Genomic DNA, 16041 nt, shown 5'->3' with positions numbered 1-16041 from the left:
ACAAAGGGGTCCTGAGGCTCCCTTCTGGACTGAGTGGCATACAAAGTTCTACCTGACTAGTTTCTTGTTTCTGGTTTAAGTGAAATAGGCTCAGACCCCTGCTGAGAGAGAGAGAGAGACAGAGAGAGAGAGAGAGAGAGAGAGAGAGAGAGAGAGAGAGAGAGAGAGAGAGAGCTGAGACAGAAGAGGAGTGTGCTGCCGGAGATGATGTTCCCACACCATAGGTGCTAAGTACAGGTGGCTCCTGGAGCTTCTCACAGGGCCGGAAGCGGGCCTGGGCCTCGTTGGGGGCGGGGAGAGTGAGGGAGAGCACAGGGCCTGCAGTTGTGAGAGCCCCGCCTCCTGGAGCCCAGGAGTGGCAAGCAGAAAAGTGGGACCCCGCCCCCACCCCCATCCCCTGGGAGGCCAGGTCCTCTGGCCTGGAGAATTCCCTCCAACTGCTCAGGTGAAACAGAGGTGAGGCCCAGGCAGGCTGTAGGCTTTGATCTTATCACAAAAATTCCTATCCCAGTGTCCCGGTTCCCTCCCCCTCACTAGGCCCGCTTAACCCTTTCTGGCCATGTCCACACCTCAGTCCCAGGTTTGAACTCATCCCCCCATCCCCCTGCCTCCTCCATCTAGGGAAAACGAGGAAGGCGAGACAGGGCTACGGGAACTCTAACCTCCTCTCTGTACCCTTCCTTCCTGTCTTTTAAAGGCAGGATTTCATCAAGCCTGGGCTGTCCTTGGATTCCTTAATCTTCCCTTGGATTTCCCATCTAACCCCCAAGGACTGGGGCTAGCGGCTTGTGCCACCATTCCCAGCTGCTATCTGAGGCAGGGTCTGCCTCTATAGTCCAGACAGGCCAGGAACCTGAGATCCTTCTGCCTCAGCCTCCAGAGGACTGGAATTATAGACACGCATCACCACACCTAGCCTCCTTCATTCCTGGGCCCAATCCCACCCTGAGGTCTAACAGTCACTTCTGGGCACCTTAAAAGGAAATGCCTAGACTGTATAATCAGCCCCTTTATTCTTCAGGCTCACAGTGATGCACGCTCCCACCCCTCCCAAGGATCTTCTCCTCCGCCCCAGCCAAAGCCCCTCCTCCCACCAGCACAGTGTCAGGGAAGGAGGGATACAGTCTAGCATTGGGAGGGTAGCAAAGAGGGCATGCTGGAGAGAGCTCTGGATTCTTCCAGGCCTTCTGCGGCAGCATCTTCTCTCTGTCTCCTCCCCCAGCACACTGGCGGTTCCTTTAGCCATGGGCAGGATCTGGCAGAGATGAGCGAGTGAATGACCCCGAGGACTGGGGTGAGAGGCCTGCCCCACAATTCCCCGCTGTTGTCCATTCCCACCTGGAGACTAGGGTTCCAGAAGCTAAGGTTTGCCCTGAGTCTCGCATGCTGCTGAGACTCTTGGGGCTCCTGGTCTAGTGCTTAACTGCCAGATAGCAACAGTGACCTTGGTTGGCTGTTTGCCCAGCATCAGGGACCCATAGGACACAGAGGTGAGCCCAGGGGTCAGGTCACCGTGGGACCGGCATCCGGGACAGGATAGGATCAAGGAAGCACTTAGAGGCTGGTCGCATGGAGGGAGGAGGCTATTCCAAGGCTTGAAGACCTTGGGCTTGAGAACGTTTCTGTCCCACCTACTCCTATGAGAAGTTCCTTTACTCCGCCTTCGACTGGGAGAAGACTGAAGACCAAGAACACGCGGAGCCCATTGCAAGAGCAGGAAAATGGAGGCTCAGCGAAGAGAATGAGGCGTGGCTATGGCCATGCGGAGGCCAGGCCTTGACTTCTTGCCTACTTGTCAGGCTAGGTGGGTGGGGGGTGCTGAGGTGGATGTCACCCTCAGCTATCTTGGGGACTTCCTCTCATTCTTTCCCCAGCTTGAACAGCTCCAGCAGCAGGCAAAGGGTTCTTCCTTCCCGTGCCTGCACATCCAATACAATGGGGACAATAGGATGCAGGCCGAGGGAGCCCAAGGGAGCCCTGCCTGATGCTTCCTCTTCCTTAAGCATATCCAAACTCACCCAATGTTCAGGGCCACTTCCTCCAGGAAGCCAGCCCTGACAACAGGAGCCTAACTGGTCGCCCAACAACTTAACTATGAATGAATGGCTTCTGAGCTGGGCCGTACTGAGGCTCACGGCTCCTGCAGACCAGGGACCCAGCTTCCAACTCCTTCCAGGACATGGTGGTGATGCCAGTCTTACCTCTGGCTCTGGGATCTTGGGCAGGTCACTGTTTTCAGGGCTACTCCTCTTCTGGGAAATACTCCCCAAAATGTTCAAAATGTTAGGTGAAGGACTGAATAAATGCATGGATGGATGGGCAGATGTCCCGGTTGTCTGAATGGCAATTTGGGACTCATCTTTAGATCCCATGTATGTCTTATACATGGTATATCATTCAATCTCTCCACGCTGAGGGCACACGGGCTGGCTCCACCCACTTGTTTTGGGAAGGCCAATGAGGAGCTCAGGCCTGCCTGAGAAGCCTGCAGGTGAGGGCCTTATGATGGAAGTCCAGGGGGAAAGATAACCAGATCTGATAACCAGATAACCATGTAGCAGAGATGCACCTCGTTCTATTGCATTGCCAAGACGGACGGACCTGCTCCCCAGAGTCCCTCTAGACCCACTAAGCTTGACCCACTAAAGAAAGAATGAAAACCGTGGGGTCAGATAACCTGGGCTCCACTCCCAGAGGGGACTGGGTAGGTGGCTGGGCCACTCTGTGTCTGTTTGCCCCTCTTAGGGGAGGTAGTGCAAGGCCCACAGACAACAGGGAGGGCTGAATGCGATGAAGCCAGAAAGAAAAGGCCTTGTGCCAGGCTGCCTCTAAACCATGATGGCTTTAATCAAGAAGATCTGAACGCAGGCTAGTGATCTGGGCCACCAGGGGACTCTGGGTCAGAGAAGGGACTGATCTATCCTCAGGGAACTCTGGGTCTCAGTTCTTCTGGCCCCGGGTTCACAGGATGGCATAAAGCGTAAGTGGGTGGCGAGCTGTGAAGGTGACAGAGACCGTTGGGGCTGGGTTTGATGAGGTCATGGTCTCAACGTAACCAGGGGCAGCCAGGGCTCCAGCCAGAGGCATGATCCCAGTTCCCAGCTATTTGAAAACTGGAACCGCCAAACATGGACAGGGATGAGTCAGCGGTTCGGAGGGACTGCCAGGTGGTGGGGGCTGGGCTGGCTCCTTCATGGGAGAGGTGGGCTGGGAAGAGCCAGAGGCAGCTGGGAATTCCCAGCCTAGCCCCAGGAGAAGCATCTGTGGAGGTCACTCCAGGCCACCTCTGGAGCCCTCCCCTTGCCAAGCCCCTGGCTGCCTCCCCTTTCCAGTGACCAGAAGAGGAAGAAGCTGGCAAAGATGACAAGAGTTAAAAAAAACGAACCACCTGGGCGTGGCCCACCCTGGTAGGCAGTGAGGGATGTCTGTTCCACACCTCACGCACCCCCTGTGTGTCCCTCTTTCTCCCTAGTGCCACTGACTCTGAGAGTCTGCAAGTGCCAGATTTCGAAGCTGTGTGGTGCTCCGGCCGTGACAAAAGACCATGTGCTATAGTTTTGTCCAGGGTTCCCTGAGAAAGCATTCTCCAGCAGAAGCATGAAAGGGAGGGATTGTGCCGGGATGGGGGTCCCAGGACTCCCTCTTCTCCTGTTCCTCTCAAGATGCTCAGACATCCTCTCTGCACCCACGGGAGCCATTTAGCCACACCTTCTGTTGCTCAGAGCCTACCAACTACACACAGCTGGGAAGGGGATGGATTTATCCAGAAGTCCCAGCCTTTCCCAAGCCACACCCTGGGGTGTGATCCTCCCCCCTTCTCCCCCCCCCCCACCATTCTTTCCCCACTCCAGGAAGGAGCAATCAGAGTAGAAGGGTGGACTCTGTCCTGCAGCTGTGGCCTCTGCGAGGGAAGGAGGGCAGTGACAGATTAGGCAGAGTTGCATCCAGGACTCTAAGCTCTAAGCCTGCAGGAGAAAGGCAGATGGAGCCACGCTTTCAACATGCCCAGCCCAGCATTCTTCCCACCCCTGATCCAGAGAAACAGGGCCTCCTAGGCACTAGGAGTCCTACATCAAATAGCATGCCCGCCTTGCACCGACATAAGAACAAGTCTAACAGCATCCATTGGCTATACAACACCTACCGAATTCCAAGTATATTCATCTGTTCAACCCATGCCATAACACAACACAGGCATTGCCTATTTCAAAGCCCATCTGAGGGCCAGAGGTGTCCAGCAACTTGTGCAGGACGGTCAGGGACAAACTACAGAACTGAAAGTAGACCTTAGTCTTACATGGACTAAGTCTGTACCACACAGCCAGAGGAAAGGGGTTCAGTGAGGACACAGACAATGGAAAGATGGGATCATAGCTCATCTCAGACCCTCTAGACGCAGAGCAGTGTCTGGGAAGATAGCTCATCTGAGATCCTTCCCTCTCCAAAGCCACAGCCTTATTCGCTGGACCTGTGTCTGCCAGCTATCTGCTTAGTACCTGTCAAACCACTGCACAGGACGCATGGGACCTCCTGGGCTTCACACACAGCACAGACTAGGGGCTTGACTGTGGGTTCCAATAAGGAATCCCCACTAGTGAGTTCCATAAATAGACACAAGTGCCCTCCACTTTGTCCCAGGTTAGCACAGAGGCCCTGGGAGCCTGGACACAAAGGGATTCAGTGACTGAAGGAGCCCAGAGGCCACTGGCCTTTGACATTGGCCAGGCATCCCGAGCCCACACTGTCCCTCTATTACCTACCGCGTTCTGTCGCCTTCCCTCCAGCTCTCTGAAGCTCTCCCAGAATTCCACAGCAGCTCTATCCTGGACGCTCAGGCTTGAGACTCTGGAGCCCTCCCAAGCTCCCCCCCACGCCCAATAGCCCAGCGAGCCCAGCTTTCAAGATGGACGGGATATCCAACCATTTCTCTCTGTCCATGGACCCAGGACGAGCTCCAGTTACGTCTGGTCTGGGTTACAGACTCCTTGCTTTTTGCCCTTGACCCTCGCAGCAACTACAGGCACCCTGTTAAAACACCAAGGCTGGAGAACAGGAGAGGCGGCTCTTGCAGAAGACCTGAGTTTGGTTCCCAGCACCCACAGCAGGGAGCTCACAACCACCCAAAACTCCAGCTCCAGGGACTCTCACACCCTCTTCTGGCCTCTATGTTCACACAGACACATACACACACATGTGTAAATAAAGTATTTTTAAAATGTCCTGGGACCCTTCAATCCCCCAGGACTTTGCGACAGCCAAGGCTGTACAGTTCCTGCTGCCAGCCAGCTCTCTTCTGTACCATCACTGCTTACCACCTCAATGGTGCTGTACCACAAGCCAGGCACACTCAGCCCTCCAGGCCTCATGCTGACCATTCCCCTTGCCTGGACGCCCTTCCCCAGACATCTGCCTCCTCCCCGTTTCTTTTCTCTCCAGTACATGTTATCAGGGTTATCCCCCCATCTCCCCTTTCCACGCCTTTCTCTGCTTCATTCTCCCCTCTGAGTATGGCTGGCCTCTGTGCCAGCTAAAACACAAAACACAGACGGGGTGAGAGTTTGACATTTTTTTTTGTTTTCTGCTGCAAACTTAGCACCGAGAACAGGTTCAAGTACAGAGACGATGATGCTCCCTAAATAGCCGTTAAGTGAGTTTTAAGTGCGATGCACACCCGCCCGGCAGCTGCGGTTTAAAGACGGTTTACCAGCCCACCCCACTGGCTCGCTCACCAGTCCAACCCACATCGGCTGCCTCTGTGCGACAAGCATCCCCCAAACCCCAAGCTGTAGGGAGTCCTCCTCTATGTCCCAAGAAAGAAGGACATTAGTGGCTGGTCCTGAGGATACCTATGATGTCCCCACAGCCCTGGCCCAGGCGAGCATCACAGGAAGGGAGGGACCACGATCCTGGTGCGGGCTCAGACTCGAAGGCCTCGAAATTCCCAGGCTTCAAAGAGCCACCTTGTTCCCGGACTTCTGTGATGGTGTCCCCCAGCACAGCCACCCCCAGGCAGCCATGAACCACACCCCTCTCAAGGCAGATATTGACACTGCCTGACGCCACCAGGCTGGGTAGTGAGGCTGGCAGCTCCCCGCGAAGCGAGTTCCACACATATTTCTGGGTTTCAGTCAGCCAGCTCCAGGCTCTGAGATGGGGGGTGGGGGGGCGGGTGGCAGGGCCAAAGAGGCCAAGGCTTGGGCTGGCGCAGGCTTATGACAGGGCAGGGCAGGGACCCTCCACAAAGTTCTCCTTGTCTTTGACAGAAGCAGAAGGGAGAGGAAGAAAGACTTGGCGGACCTTTAGGAAGCCACTGGGGAGCTGGGTTTATTTCCCATCCTCCTCCAGTCTGCCTCTCACAGCTGGAGCTGGACCGGGAAAGGAAAGAAAGGCCAGGGCTGCGAGCCCACCCCTTCCATCCCAAACGCAGAAGGTCCAGAAGTCAGAAGCCTGGCCTCCAAGTTGCTGTGATTCATCATCCATATCATTCCAGATCCCGTCCACAGCTCTTACCCCAAGGCCAGGCAGCCCTCAGGCCTCTCCAGTCACAGGGTATATATCTATCTCCCTCATCACCAGCATCAAGACAGGGAAGAGACCTTTCATATCCTGTAGACATGGTCCTCAGAGACCATTTGATGAAGAAATAACTTAACAAACCCACACAGGACTGCCCCACGGAGTCCAGTTCCTGGTATTACCAGGGGACCCACAGTCACCGAGACACCAACACGTAGAGCCTGTGTCTCCTCCACTTGGGCCTTGCCTAAAGTCACCCTGTTCCACTTGGGCCCAGGGTTCTCACTGATAATGACGTCAGCGACAGGTTTCATTGGATGGTGGTAGTGGGGCCTGGGAGGTGGCTCCGTGGGTGATGGAACTGGACACAAGCCTAAAGACTTGAATCTGATGCCACTACATCCTTAATCAATATAGTAACTGTTAAGAATCTGGCAGTGGCTGCAGGTGGATAGGACAGTGGGCAGTGCGGGGGGGGGGGGGGGGAGAGACAAGGGGGAGGCTTTGCCTACCTCCCGACTCAACTCTTCTAATGTGGGCAGGTTCCCTAACCTCCGCACCTCCGAGTCCTCTGCTCAGGTCCCAGGGCCACACTAGTCTTGTGATCTCATGCACTTCAATGAATGCATTTACAGAAAACCAACTACACCAACTGACAAAAACAGATGGCATAGTGACCCGCACTGAACCCCACAAAATATTGGCCCCACACTGAATCCCGCAAACTATTGGTCCTGTCAAAGGTCAGTCATGGATGGGGGAGGGACTGAGGGAGGCACACCCTGTCACTGCTAAAGTTTTGGCTGTTGATAGACTTGGGGAGATGGGGAGTCACTGTCTTCAACTATGTGTCTGCTGCCCAGCCCACCAGGTTCCAATGGGCAGCTCCAAACCCTTGGTCACACAGAGAGCCTTGGTTAAACTCAGTGGGTCACAAAACAAACCGGTCAGAAGGGGAGCAGGGGGGGGATAGAGAGTCAGGGTGAGAATGCCTAGTTTGTAACATTTATGTGTGTGTGTGTATGTGTGTGTGTATCTGTCAAAGAACAAACTTAATTAATAAATATAATTTTGAAAAACAAAATCAAGGAAATGAGGACTTGCTATCATGGAACTTGAACGGGACAGAGGACACGGATGAGAGTGGAAAGAGTCATGTTAGATGGTGACAAGAAGCAAACATAAGATGTAGCTCAGCATGGAACATATGGCCACATGTGAGAGGCCCTGGGTTCGATTCTTAGTGCTGCGGGGGAATGGGGGAGAATGTGAAGATGGGAGAAGGGTGCGGGGGCGGGGAGTGGGGGGATGGGCTAGGCAGAAATATAAAGACCTGAAGGAGAGGAGGCTTGTGGCTACAGGGACAAGTGTCCCAAGCTGAGGAAACAGCAGACACAAAGGCCCTGAGGTGGGACTGTGTTTGGCACCTTCCTTCAAAAAACAAAGACTTAGCCAGGCCCAGTGGCTGAAGCCTATGACCCCAGCACTCAGCCTGGGAAGGCAGCAGGGTCAGGGGTTCAAAGTCACCCTCCACACAGTCACTGAGGCAAGCAAGCCAGGGATGTGTTGACTGTCTAAAACACACCAAAGAGGAATATATATGTAAATACTAAGGATAAGAGGAGGCAAAGAGGAAACAAAATGACCAAAAATATAATCATATATGAACTATCAACAATGTTTAAATATTTAAAAAAAATATCAAGGAAAAACCCAAAACCAACAGGAAACCTAGTTAATAAAGCACAAGGCAGGAGAGTGGATGGGACAGTCCCAGAGGGAGTGGGGACCTGGAGAAGTTGGGGCGGGGCTGTCGATCTCAGTAAGAAGGGAAGGCGGAAGCAATGTAAGGATTTGCTGAGAAACTTAGTGTCAATCAGTGGCCGCTGAATACAAAAGACCCATCTACAGTGCTTCCCCACTACTGGGCCTGCACCCCAAGATCTTCCCATCCCTGTGCTTACTGTCTTCCAAATCCTCTACCTACTCTTGCCTTCAAGCACCTCTTTTAAAAAATCACCTCCCAGACAGGGACTGAAGCCCACAGATCCTAACTTGCCTGTGCTCATCCTGGGAGCAGGCCTGGGCCAAGCCATACAAGGCCCAGACGACTCTGCAGACACCTGGGACTCAGCCTGAAGGTGGGGGGTGGCGGGAACCACATCACTGCAGTCCGGGCTCGGCCCAGCCTCTGAGGATGGTCCTGCACACTCCCCCAGCTCTGTCTTTCTCCTGGGCACAGGTCTGGAACAACGTGGGTAACTGCCAGGGGACAGGGTAGCCAGCTGTATGGAAAGGAGGGCTGAGGTCACTCCAGGAAGAAGAAATTCCTCAGCTCCCACCAGCAGCCTTCCCTGCAAGGAAATCTAAGGGAGGCAGGAAGCAGGTATTTCAGCCACTTTCCGCCTCAGCCTGGAAAACACTGTCATTATCCAGGCTATCCTTCAAGACTTCTATCAACACTGGGGCTAGTCCCAAGAAAGAAAGGCCTAAGACTGCAGTCGGAAGGAAAGGGTCAACAGGCCAGGGCAGGCCCTGAGTCAGCCAGGCTTGGTCCCATCCTATCCCCAGAACAGAAATTACTCCCCCACATAATCATAGACCACTGTTCTTGTCTCCACCAAGGCTTAGACTCCTTGGCCTAGTGCAAGCTGCCCTCCCCCACCTGATCTGCCTAGAATCAAGGGCTGAGGAGAGCAAGGGCAGTGGGGCAAGGCTTGCTAGAAAACAGATCTTCCTGAAACTCCGCCCATTTCACAGATGCGGACCCACCTCAGGCTTGAAAAGCTAGGGCTCAAACTGGGTCTGTAGGACCCTTGAGGCTAAACTCTTTGTGGGAGGGGGCTGCAGCGCTTGGGTGGGTCAGCAATGACTTCCCCGTGACTGTTGTGCAGCATCTAGGATCCTATAGCTTCAGGGCTGCCTTCTCTCTCTCCTCTGAATCACGGCTCACCAGTCTGAGTCCTAGAAGGTATTGAAGGGCGTGTCCCAACTTACCCAAACTGCCGCAGCCCTACCATAGGCCAGCATACAATAGCAGTACAGAAAGTTATCTTCCCAATGAATGAGCCTGGGGAACTCCCAAGGCCATCACAGAATGTTGTTCAATTAAGATTGGGTGAATGAAAAAGTGAACAGGGCAGCGGCAACAGTCAGGGAATTTCAGTACAATTCCTCGAGCCCTCAGCAAACAGTTCCACCCTCCACTACTGCCATTGTGCAGTCCATATGTGAGGGAGCCCTTCAGTAGGGGGCAGAGCTGAGGGGAGGTCAGGATTAGATAGCATCCCAGGTCTAGGTCATTGCCTTGAGGAAGGAAAAATCTGTTTTAGGAGTTCCAAGTTCAGGCTGGATAGGGAGCAACCACAGTGTCCTGCAGTAGAGTGTTGGGGTGACAGGCCTGAGAGAAGGTTAAGGGAGAAGGCTGATCATCAGAGGGTGGGGAGGAGAGGTGCTGTGTGGGTGTGGCAGAAGCAGTAAAGGGGTCAGGCCTGGTGGGCGGTTAAGGAGTGACTCAAGAGGGCAGAGGTGAGAGAGAACCAGCCAGGCAAGGACAGAAAATCAGTCACTGGGTAAACACTGGCCCGGTTGGAAAAGTCACCCTCTTGGCTCGAAGAACAGGGAACAGGGATGGAGACTGTCTAGGAGCACCTGGGCTCTGTGGCTCGCCACAGCAGGCCCAGAAGTACCCCACCCTCATCTTCCACCCTCCGCTGCTGGTCGGTCCACCAACTCCACCCAGCCCCTCCTTGAGGTCACTCAGGTCCTCTGGGCCTCTCCTGCCAAGTGCCTTCTAGGTCTTAGGATTCCTGACTCAAGAGTTCCCTTCTCCTCCTTGTGGCCCCTTTTGAGCTCAGAACAAGGACAGAACTGAAGGAGCACACAGCATCCCACTTCGGAGATGAAGGAAGAATGCTGGGGTCCGGCTGCTCTTGGGCCCACAGGTAATAAGCTCTGCTGCACCCAGCACTCATTCCGTCCAGGCCCAACTGCCCTGAGGCTTCCCATTCGGAGTTCCCTTTACCCACGTGGGACTACCTCCCAGATGTTAACTAGCTCTCTGCAGGTCTCATGGAGACTCAGTGCAAAGCAGTGATTGATTTAGCTTATGGCTTAGAAGGCTCCAAGGTCCAGGGGTCCTTCACACAAGGCTCAGTTTTGTTCCAAGTTTTTACTTTTGACTGCCTGATTATAATCTCCCTCCAGAGGATAGCATGGTAAAGTTCCAGCGAAGACTGACAGGGTACCCATCACCATGAAGTGCCCCTTCTGCCAAGTTGGCAGCAGAAAGGAGTAGTACTCTTGTCCTGCCAAGTTCCCACCCTGCTAGAAGTTTCTCCGTCAGCCGTCCCCCCCTCCCAACACGCCAGAACTACAGGCCGGGCCATGCCCAGAGGCGACTTTGAGCCTGAACAACGTGGCCGGCGACCCTCCGATTTCCACTCTTGCAGGGACCGCCCCTGACCTCCACGCTGGGTCCCCCGGGCGTCCCCTAGGAAAGCCCCACGCTGCAGGGTGGCGCTGGCCAGTGTCAGCCCAGGGTCCTTCGCGGGCGCGGCCGTCCCGGGCCAGAGTCCCAGCCGAGCAGCCTCGGGTGTCCCCGCCAAGTTGGCGCGCGCCCCCCGCCCTCAGCTCTCGGTCACGCACACTCACCGCTAGCAGCCGCGCGTGCAGCAGCAGCCCCAGCAGCAGCGAGCCCACTGCCCGCTGCCCCATGGCCCGGCCTCGTTCGCTGGTTCGCTCGGCGCTGCCGGCAGCCACCAGCTCGCTGTCCTGCCGAGTCCTTCGGACTGCTCGCCTCTTTCCCCTCCACCAACTCCCGTCCCCGCCCTCCCGTGCACGCCCCGCCCCTGGTTCTCCGGCTCCGCCCCAGAGGCGCCAAGTTCAGGAGCCCTAGGCCCCACCTCCAAACATCTAGCCACGCCTCACAAGACCAGGTTCCGCCCCCGAGGCATCCCGTCCTGAGCATCTAGGCCCCGCCCCACGCGACCTGGCCACGCCCCTTCAGCGTCGGCTCCCCGCCTCCGGGCCGCAAGCTAGGCTCTCTGGAGGAGCGGCGCGGCCGACTGTGCCTTTGTCTGGGCCCCAATCCCCCTCGATATGGGATGAGGCCCAACCGGCTCCACGCCAGACGTGGCTTGGAGTGTGGGATAGGACTGAGACGCCACCTGGCAGGCCCTCGAGCCCTCTGCATACGCCACTCCTTCACATCATGTGCTCCACACGGAGTGCACCGCAGTTATCGAGAGGGGTCCAACATGCATGGGTTCAGGGTTTCGCACACACAACCTTCAGTGTGTGTCGTGTGTATGCTTTGCAAAGCTTCTACTTCAGTTTAGTTTAACTTCGTTAAAAGTCAATCCTGTTGCTTCGAAACAATGAGACTCCCCCGCCCCCCAGGGCAAATGCTCTCTAGCATTGAGCTGCCCCCAGCTGTTGCGAGCTAGCACAGCCTACATGCAGTGTAGGTCACTAACAATCCTCACAAGCACTCACAAGACTTCTCATTCCTCACGTGCACTCAGCTGCTCACATCGACGTCATGTTCGTGTTTACATTTTTTTTTAACCTTTCTACAGAGTCAAGTATCCCGACAAGCTATAAAGTGACTTTTATTTATTGAGTGCTTGTTTTCTGTACCTGTATATGTGTATGTGTGTGTGCCTGCATACATGCCGCTGTGCACGTGTGGAAGTCAGCAGTGTTTTGGAAAGTAATGGTTTCCTAGCATGTGGGTTTAGGGATTCAGCTCAGGTAGGTAATAGAGCTTTGTGACAAGTATGTCTACCCACTGAGTTCTCTCTCTAGTCCATATCACACACTAACCACACACCGGTTTCTCACGCATTTAATACTAGGGCTCATGTGTTTTTTCACACACTCACCAGCCTATGTATTCTACATTTTTCCTAAACATCCCAGTGCTTGATACTGGACAAGATGGCGCTCCTACCCCTATACCACAGCCAGTCTGAATCACTCATAGAGCCACTACAATTCATATACATCATTCCCAGAGACGTCCCGATTCTCATACCCAGGTTCAGACAACAGACAGGTTCTGCCAGAGCCTTAATCTCAGGTGTTCTTGTTAAGTCACTGGCACCGAGGCAACCCTGCTTCTTCCCATTGACAGACACAGGAGCTTGGAGCTGGGAGTGTCTCTACCACCTACCTACCCAGCCCCCCTCCCTTTTTTTGACTGAAAATTTCCAGAAAGCTCCAGGCTAATGGGTGGAGAGCAAAATAACTGGTGTGTGTGTGTGTGTGTTTGAGGAAAACCCTTTGAGTAATGATAGAGGGAGAAAAACACAAACCCAAGTTTCCATTGTTTCCTGTGAGTTGCTAGGTTCCAGAAAACTCTTAGTGGACTTTTCAGCCAGGAGTGAGGTGGGCTGTGGACAGAAGGAAATGCCCAGTTCACTGGACGGCGCCAGCCCTGTCCGGAAAATATGTTCTCTGTGATAGGAGCCAGACACTTGGGGACCTGAGAAAACACTGACATCCTGACCCTATTCTGCAGAGACACCATCTCCAAAAAACTAGGCTCTTCTCTGCCCTGTGGGCGTAACTATGGGGGACCAATTCACAGCATGAAGAGCAGAAAGTACATCCAAGTGGGCCTGCCAACGCTCTGGCCCCAGCCCAGGCTCCCAGCAGAACACCTAATATGGCCTGCATTGGCTCCTGGTGGAGGGGGATGGGACAGGCAGAGAAGGCATGCCCAGTCGTGACCCATGTGGTCCTTATTCTGCTAAAGGGGACAGGGGAAGACACAATCCTGCCTCGTGCCATTCTTAGTGCAACAGAGAAGCCTGCCTCCACCATCTAGCTGTGAAGTCTGGAACAAATCCTTCAGCCTCCACTGTCGGTCTCGTTCAGGAAGCAAGGGCAATGCTGACCTTTCTCACAGTGTACGTGTGAGGACTGAGGGACGCTGACGGAAAAGAAAGAAAAACAAAAGGAAGAAAAGAATGAAAGACGTGTCAGGCCAGAGAAACTGCTCATTGGGTAGGGATACTTGTCACCCAGCCTGAGAATGAGAGATCAGAGCTCCATCCCTGGGGCCTACAAGGTAGAAGAGAACCAACTCCAAAAAGTTGTCCTCTGACCTCTACACATATGCTCTGTATGCTTCAGTATGAGAACCCCCTAAACACACACACACACACACACACACACACACACACACACACACATGCATACACACACATGCATGTGCACACACATGAATATACACACATGCATACACACATGCACACACATACATACATACATATACATGCACACACAGAGACACACACACATGCATACACACACGCACACACATGCATGCACATACACATGCATACACACATGCATGCACAAACACATGAATACACACACATGCACACACACATACATACACACACATTGCACACACACATACACACACATGCATGTACACACATGAATATACACACATGCATACACACACATGCACACACATACATACATACATACATACATATACATGCACACACAGAGAGACACACAGACACACACATGCATACACACATGCACACACATGCATGCACATACACATGCATACACACATGCATACACACATGCATGCACAAACACATGAATACACACACATGCACACACACACATACATATACACACATTGCACACACATACCCACAGGTAAACAAATTTAATTTGGGCTGTGAAGATGGCTTTGTTAATTAAGAGTATTGTTGATATAGTGCTCTTTTGCAGGGAGCCTTGGCTTTGCTCCCAGCACCCACACTAGGCAGCTCACAACTACTGTAACTCCAGATTTGGGGGATGTGATACCTCTGAGGGTACTGCACTCCTTTGTACATCCCCACACATACACACAACTAAGGGTGAAATAAATATTTTTAAAGGAATTTCAAAAGCTGAGGATGTAGTCCAATTGGTGAGTATAAACGAGTGGTACTTTCCTAGAATCCCAGAACTTGGGAGGCTGAGACAGAAGGATTGCCATAAATTCAAAACTAGCTTGAATTACATAAAACTTTATCCCAAAAGAAGAAAAAAGTGGGGGAGGGGGAGAACGAGGAGGAAGAGGCATATAGCTGGGCTGGAGAGATGGCCCAGCGGTTAGGGGCACTGACTGCTCTTCCAAAGGTCCTGAGTTCAATTCCCAGCCACCACATGGTGACTCACAACCATCTGCAATGAGATCTGATGCCCTTTTCTGGTGTGTCTAAAGGCAGATACAGTGTACTCACATATATAATTTTATATATAAATAATTTTTTTAAAGAGGCATATAGCTAACACTGAATAGGAAGGAAGTGGTCACTCTCTTGATATTTTAACCTTTGATGTGTAGCTCAGTTTGGCTTTGAACTTATAACCTCCCTGCTTCCTGAACTCCGGGATTACAGACATGGGTAACCATGCTTAGCTCTCTTATTATTTCTGTGTGCGCTCAACCTAATAAGGAAAAAAAAAAACAAGGCTTCCCTCTGAAAGCTGATTCAGTCTGGCGGTGGAGCCTCCCTTTTGCCCATCGTGGGGGTCTTCATCTGACAGTGAGGTACAGCCACTATCCCAGGACCTCCAGCCAGATGTGGGGAGGGGGGCACATCCTGGCGCTACGTGGGAGGGAACTCCCTGTCTGATGAGGAAGGCTGAGCTCAGAGTTGGCAGCTGACCAGCCTGGTGGCAGGGTTTTTCCAAGGCCTTGCCTGTGTGTGGAGGGGTCAGCATCCGTGACAAATCCCATGGCATGAGCTGCCTCAGTGTCCTTTCCTTGCCTCTGGCCCTTTTCAGGCTCACAAATTTAGCTTCTTGCATGATTTACTCATGACTCCAGGGACAGAGGAACAAGCATGTCTTTGTAGACATTTGGTCGTGATGAACCCGGCCCTATGGGCCTTGCTTCCTGAAAAGGTTTGAGGAAAGAGATGGGGAGGCTGACTTGGGGGGAGGCAGGCTGACACTGGGAAATCGGGCCTGTCCAGAACATCCCCCCCTCCCCCCAGAAGCCACACCCACCTGGGGATCAGTCATCCACCTATTTATTCCGAGTCTTCTCCTTTCCATGGAAGGATTTGGCTGACTGGCTTATAGCCTTCTGTCCTCAGCATCTTTAGTAAATGTTCTCAAGTTGTTCTGTCTGGGGCCAGGCTGTCTCCTTGTATGGCTTGCTGGACTCTTTTGGAGCCTTGGAGATTCCCGTAACTACACTGTATGTGCTCACAGCTTAGAGCATTTGTTGGAGTGTTTAGGACAGAAACAGTTCAAGCATCTCAACAAGATCCTGTAGGGAAGGAGGATGGACCGGACCAAGGGTTGGGAAGGCAGGTACCCAGGCTGGCGAAATGGGAGCTGGGAACTTTTGGAACAGTGGCTGGCTTGCCCCTCCAAAATTGATAGGACCAGCTGCTTCTCCTGGTTTCCAGCTGATTCCAAATCTTTCCCCTGCCTCAGAGCCTCTTGCTCATCACAAGAGGTTTTTTGTTTTTTTTGTTTTTGTTTTTTTTTGTT

General features: G+C 53.2%; 1 protein-coding gene across 1 annotated transcript in view; it reads right to left on the bottom strand.

The window, feature by feature from the left end:
- Window positions 1-11317, bottom strand: part of Hspg2 (heparan sulfate proteoglycan 2) — a 98314-nt gene extending 86997 nt beyond the window's left edge. Inside the window, exon 1 of the mRNA XM_052177805.1 lies at window positions 11170-11317. Coding sequence (XP_052033765.1) covers window positions 11170-11232 — 63 coding nt within the window. The 5' untranslated portion in view covers window positions 11233-11317. The remainder of the gene's footprint in view (window positions 1-11169) is intronic.
- Between the last annotated feature and the right edge of the window lie 4724 nt (window positions 11318-16041).

The sequence above is a fragment of the Apodemus sylvaticus genome, chromosome 3 (genome assembly GCF_947179515.1).
Source record: "Apodemus sylvaticus chromosome 3, mApoSyl1.1, whole genome shotgun sequence".
Lineage (NCBI taxonomy): Eukaryota > Metazoa > Chordata > Mammalia > Rodentia > Muridae > Apodemus > Apodemus sylvaticus.
Note: the sequence above shows the minus strand (reverse complement) of the source record. Positions and strands in the feature narration are given on the sequence as shown.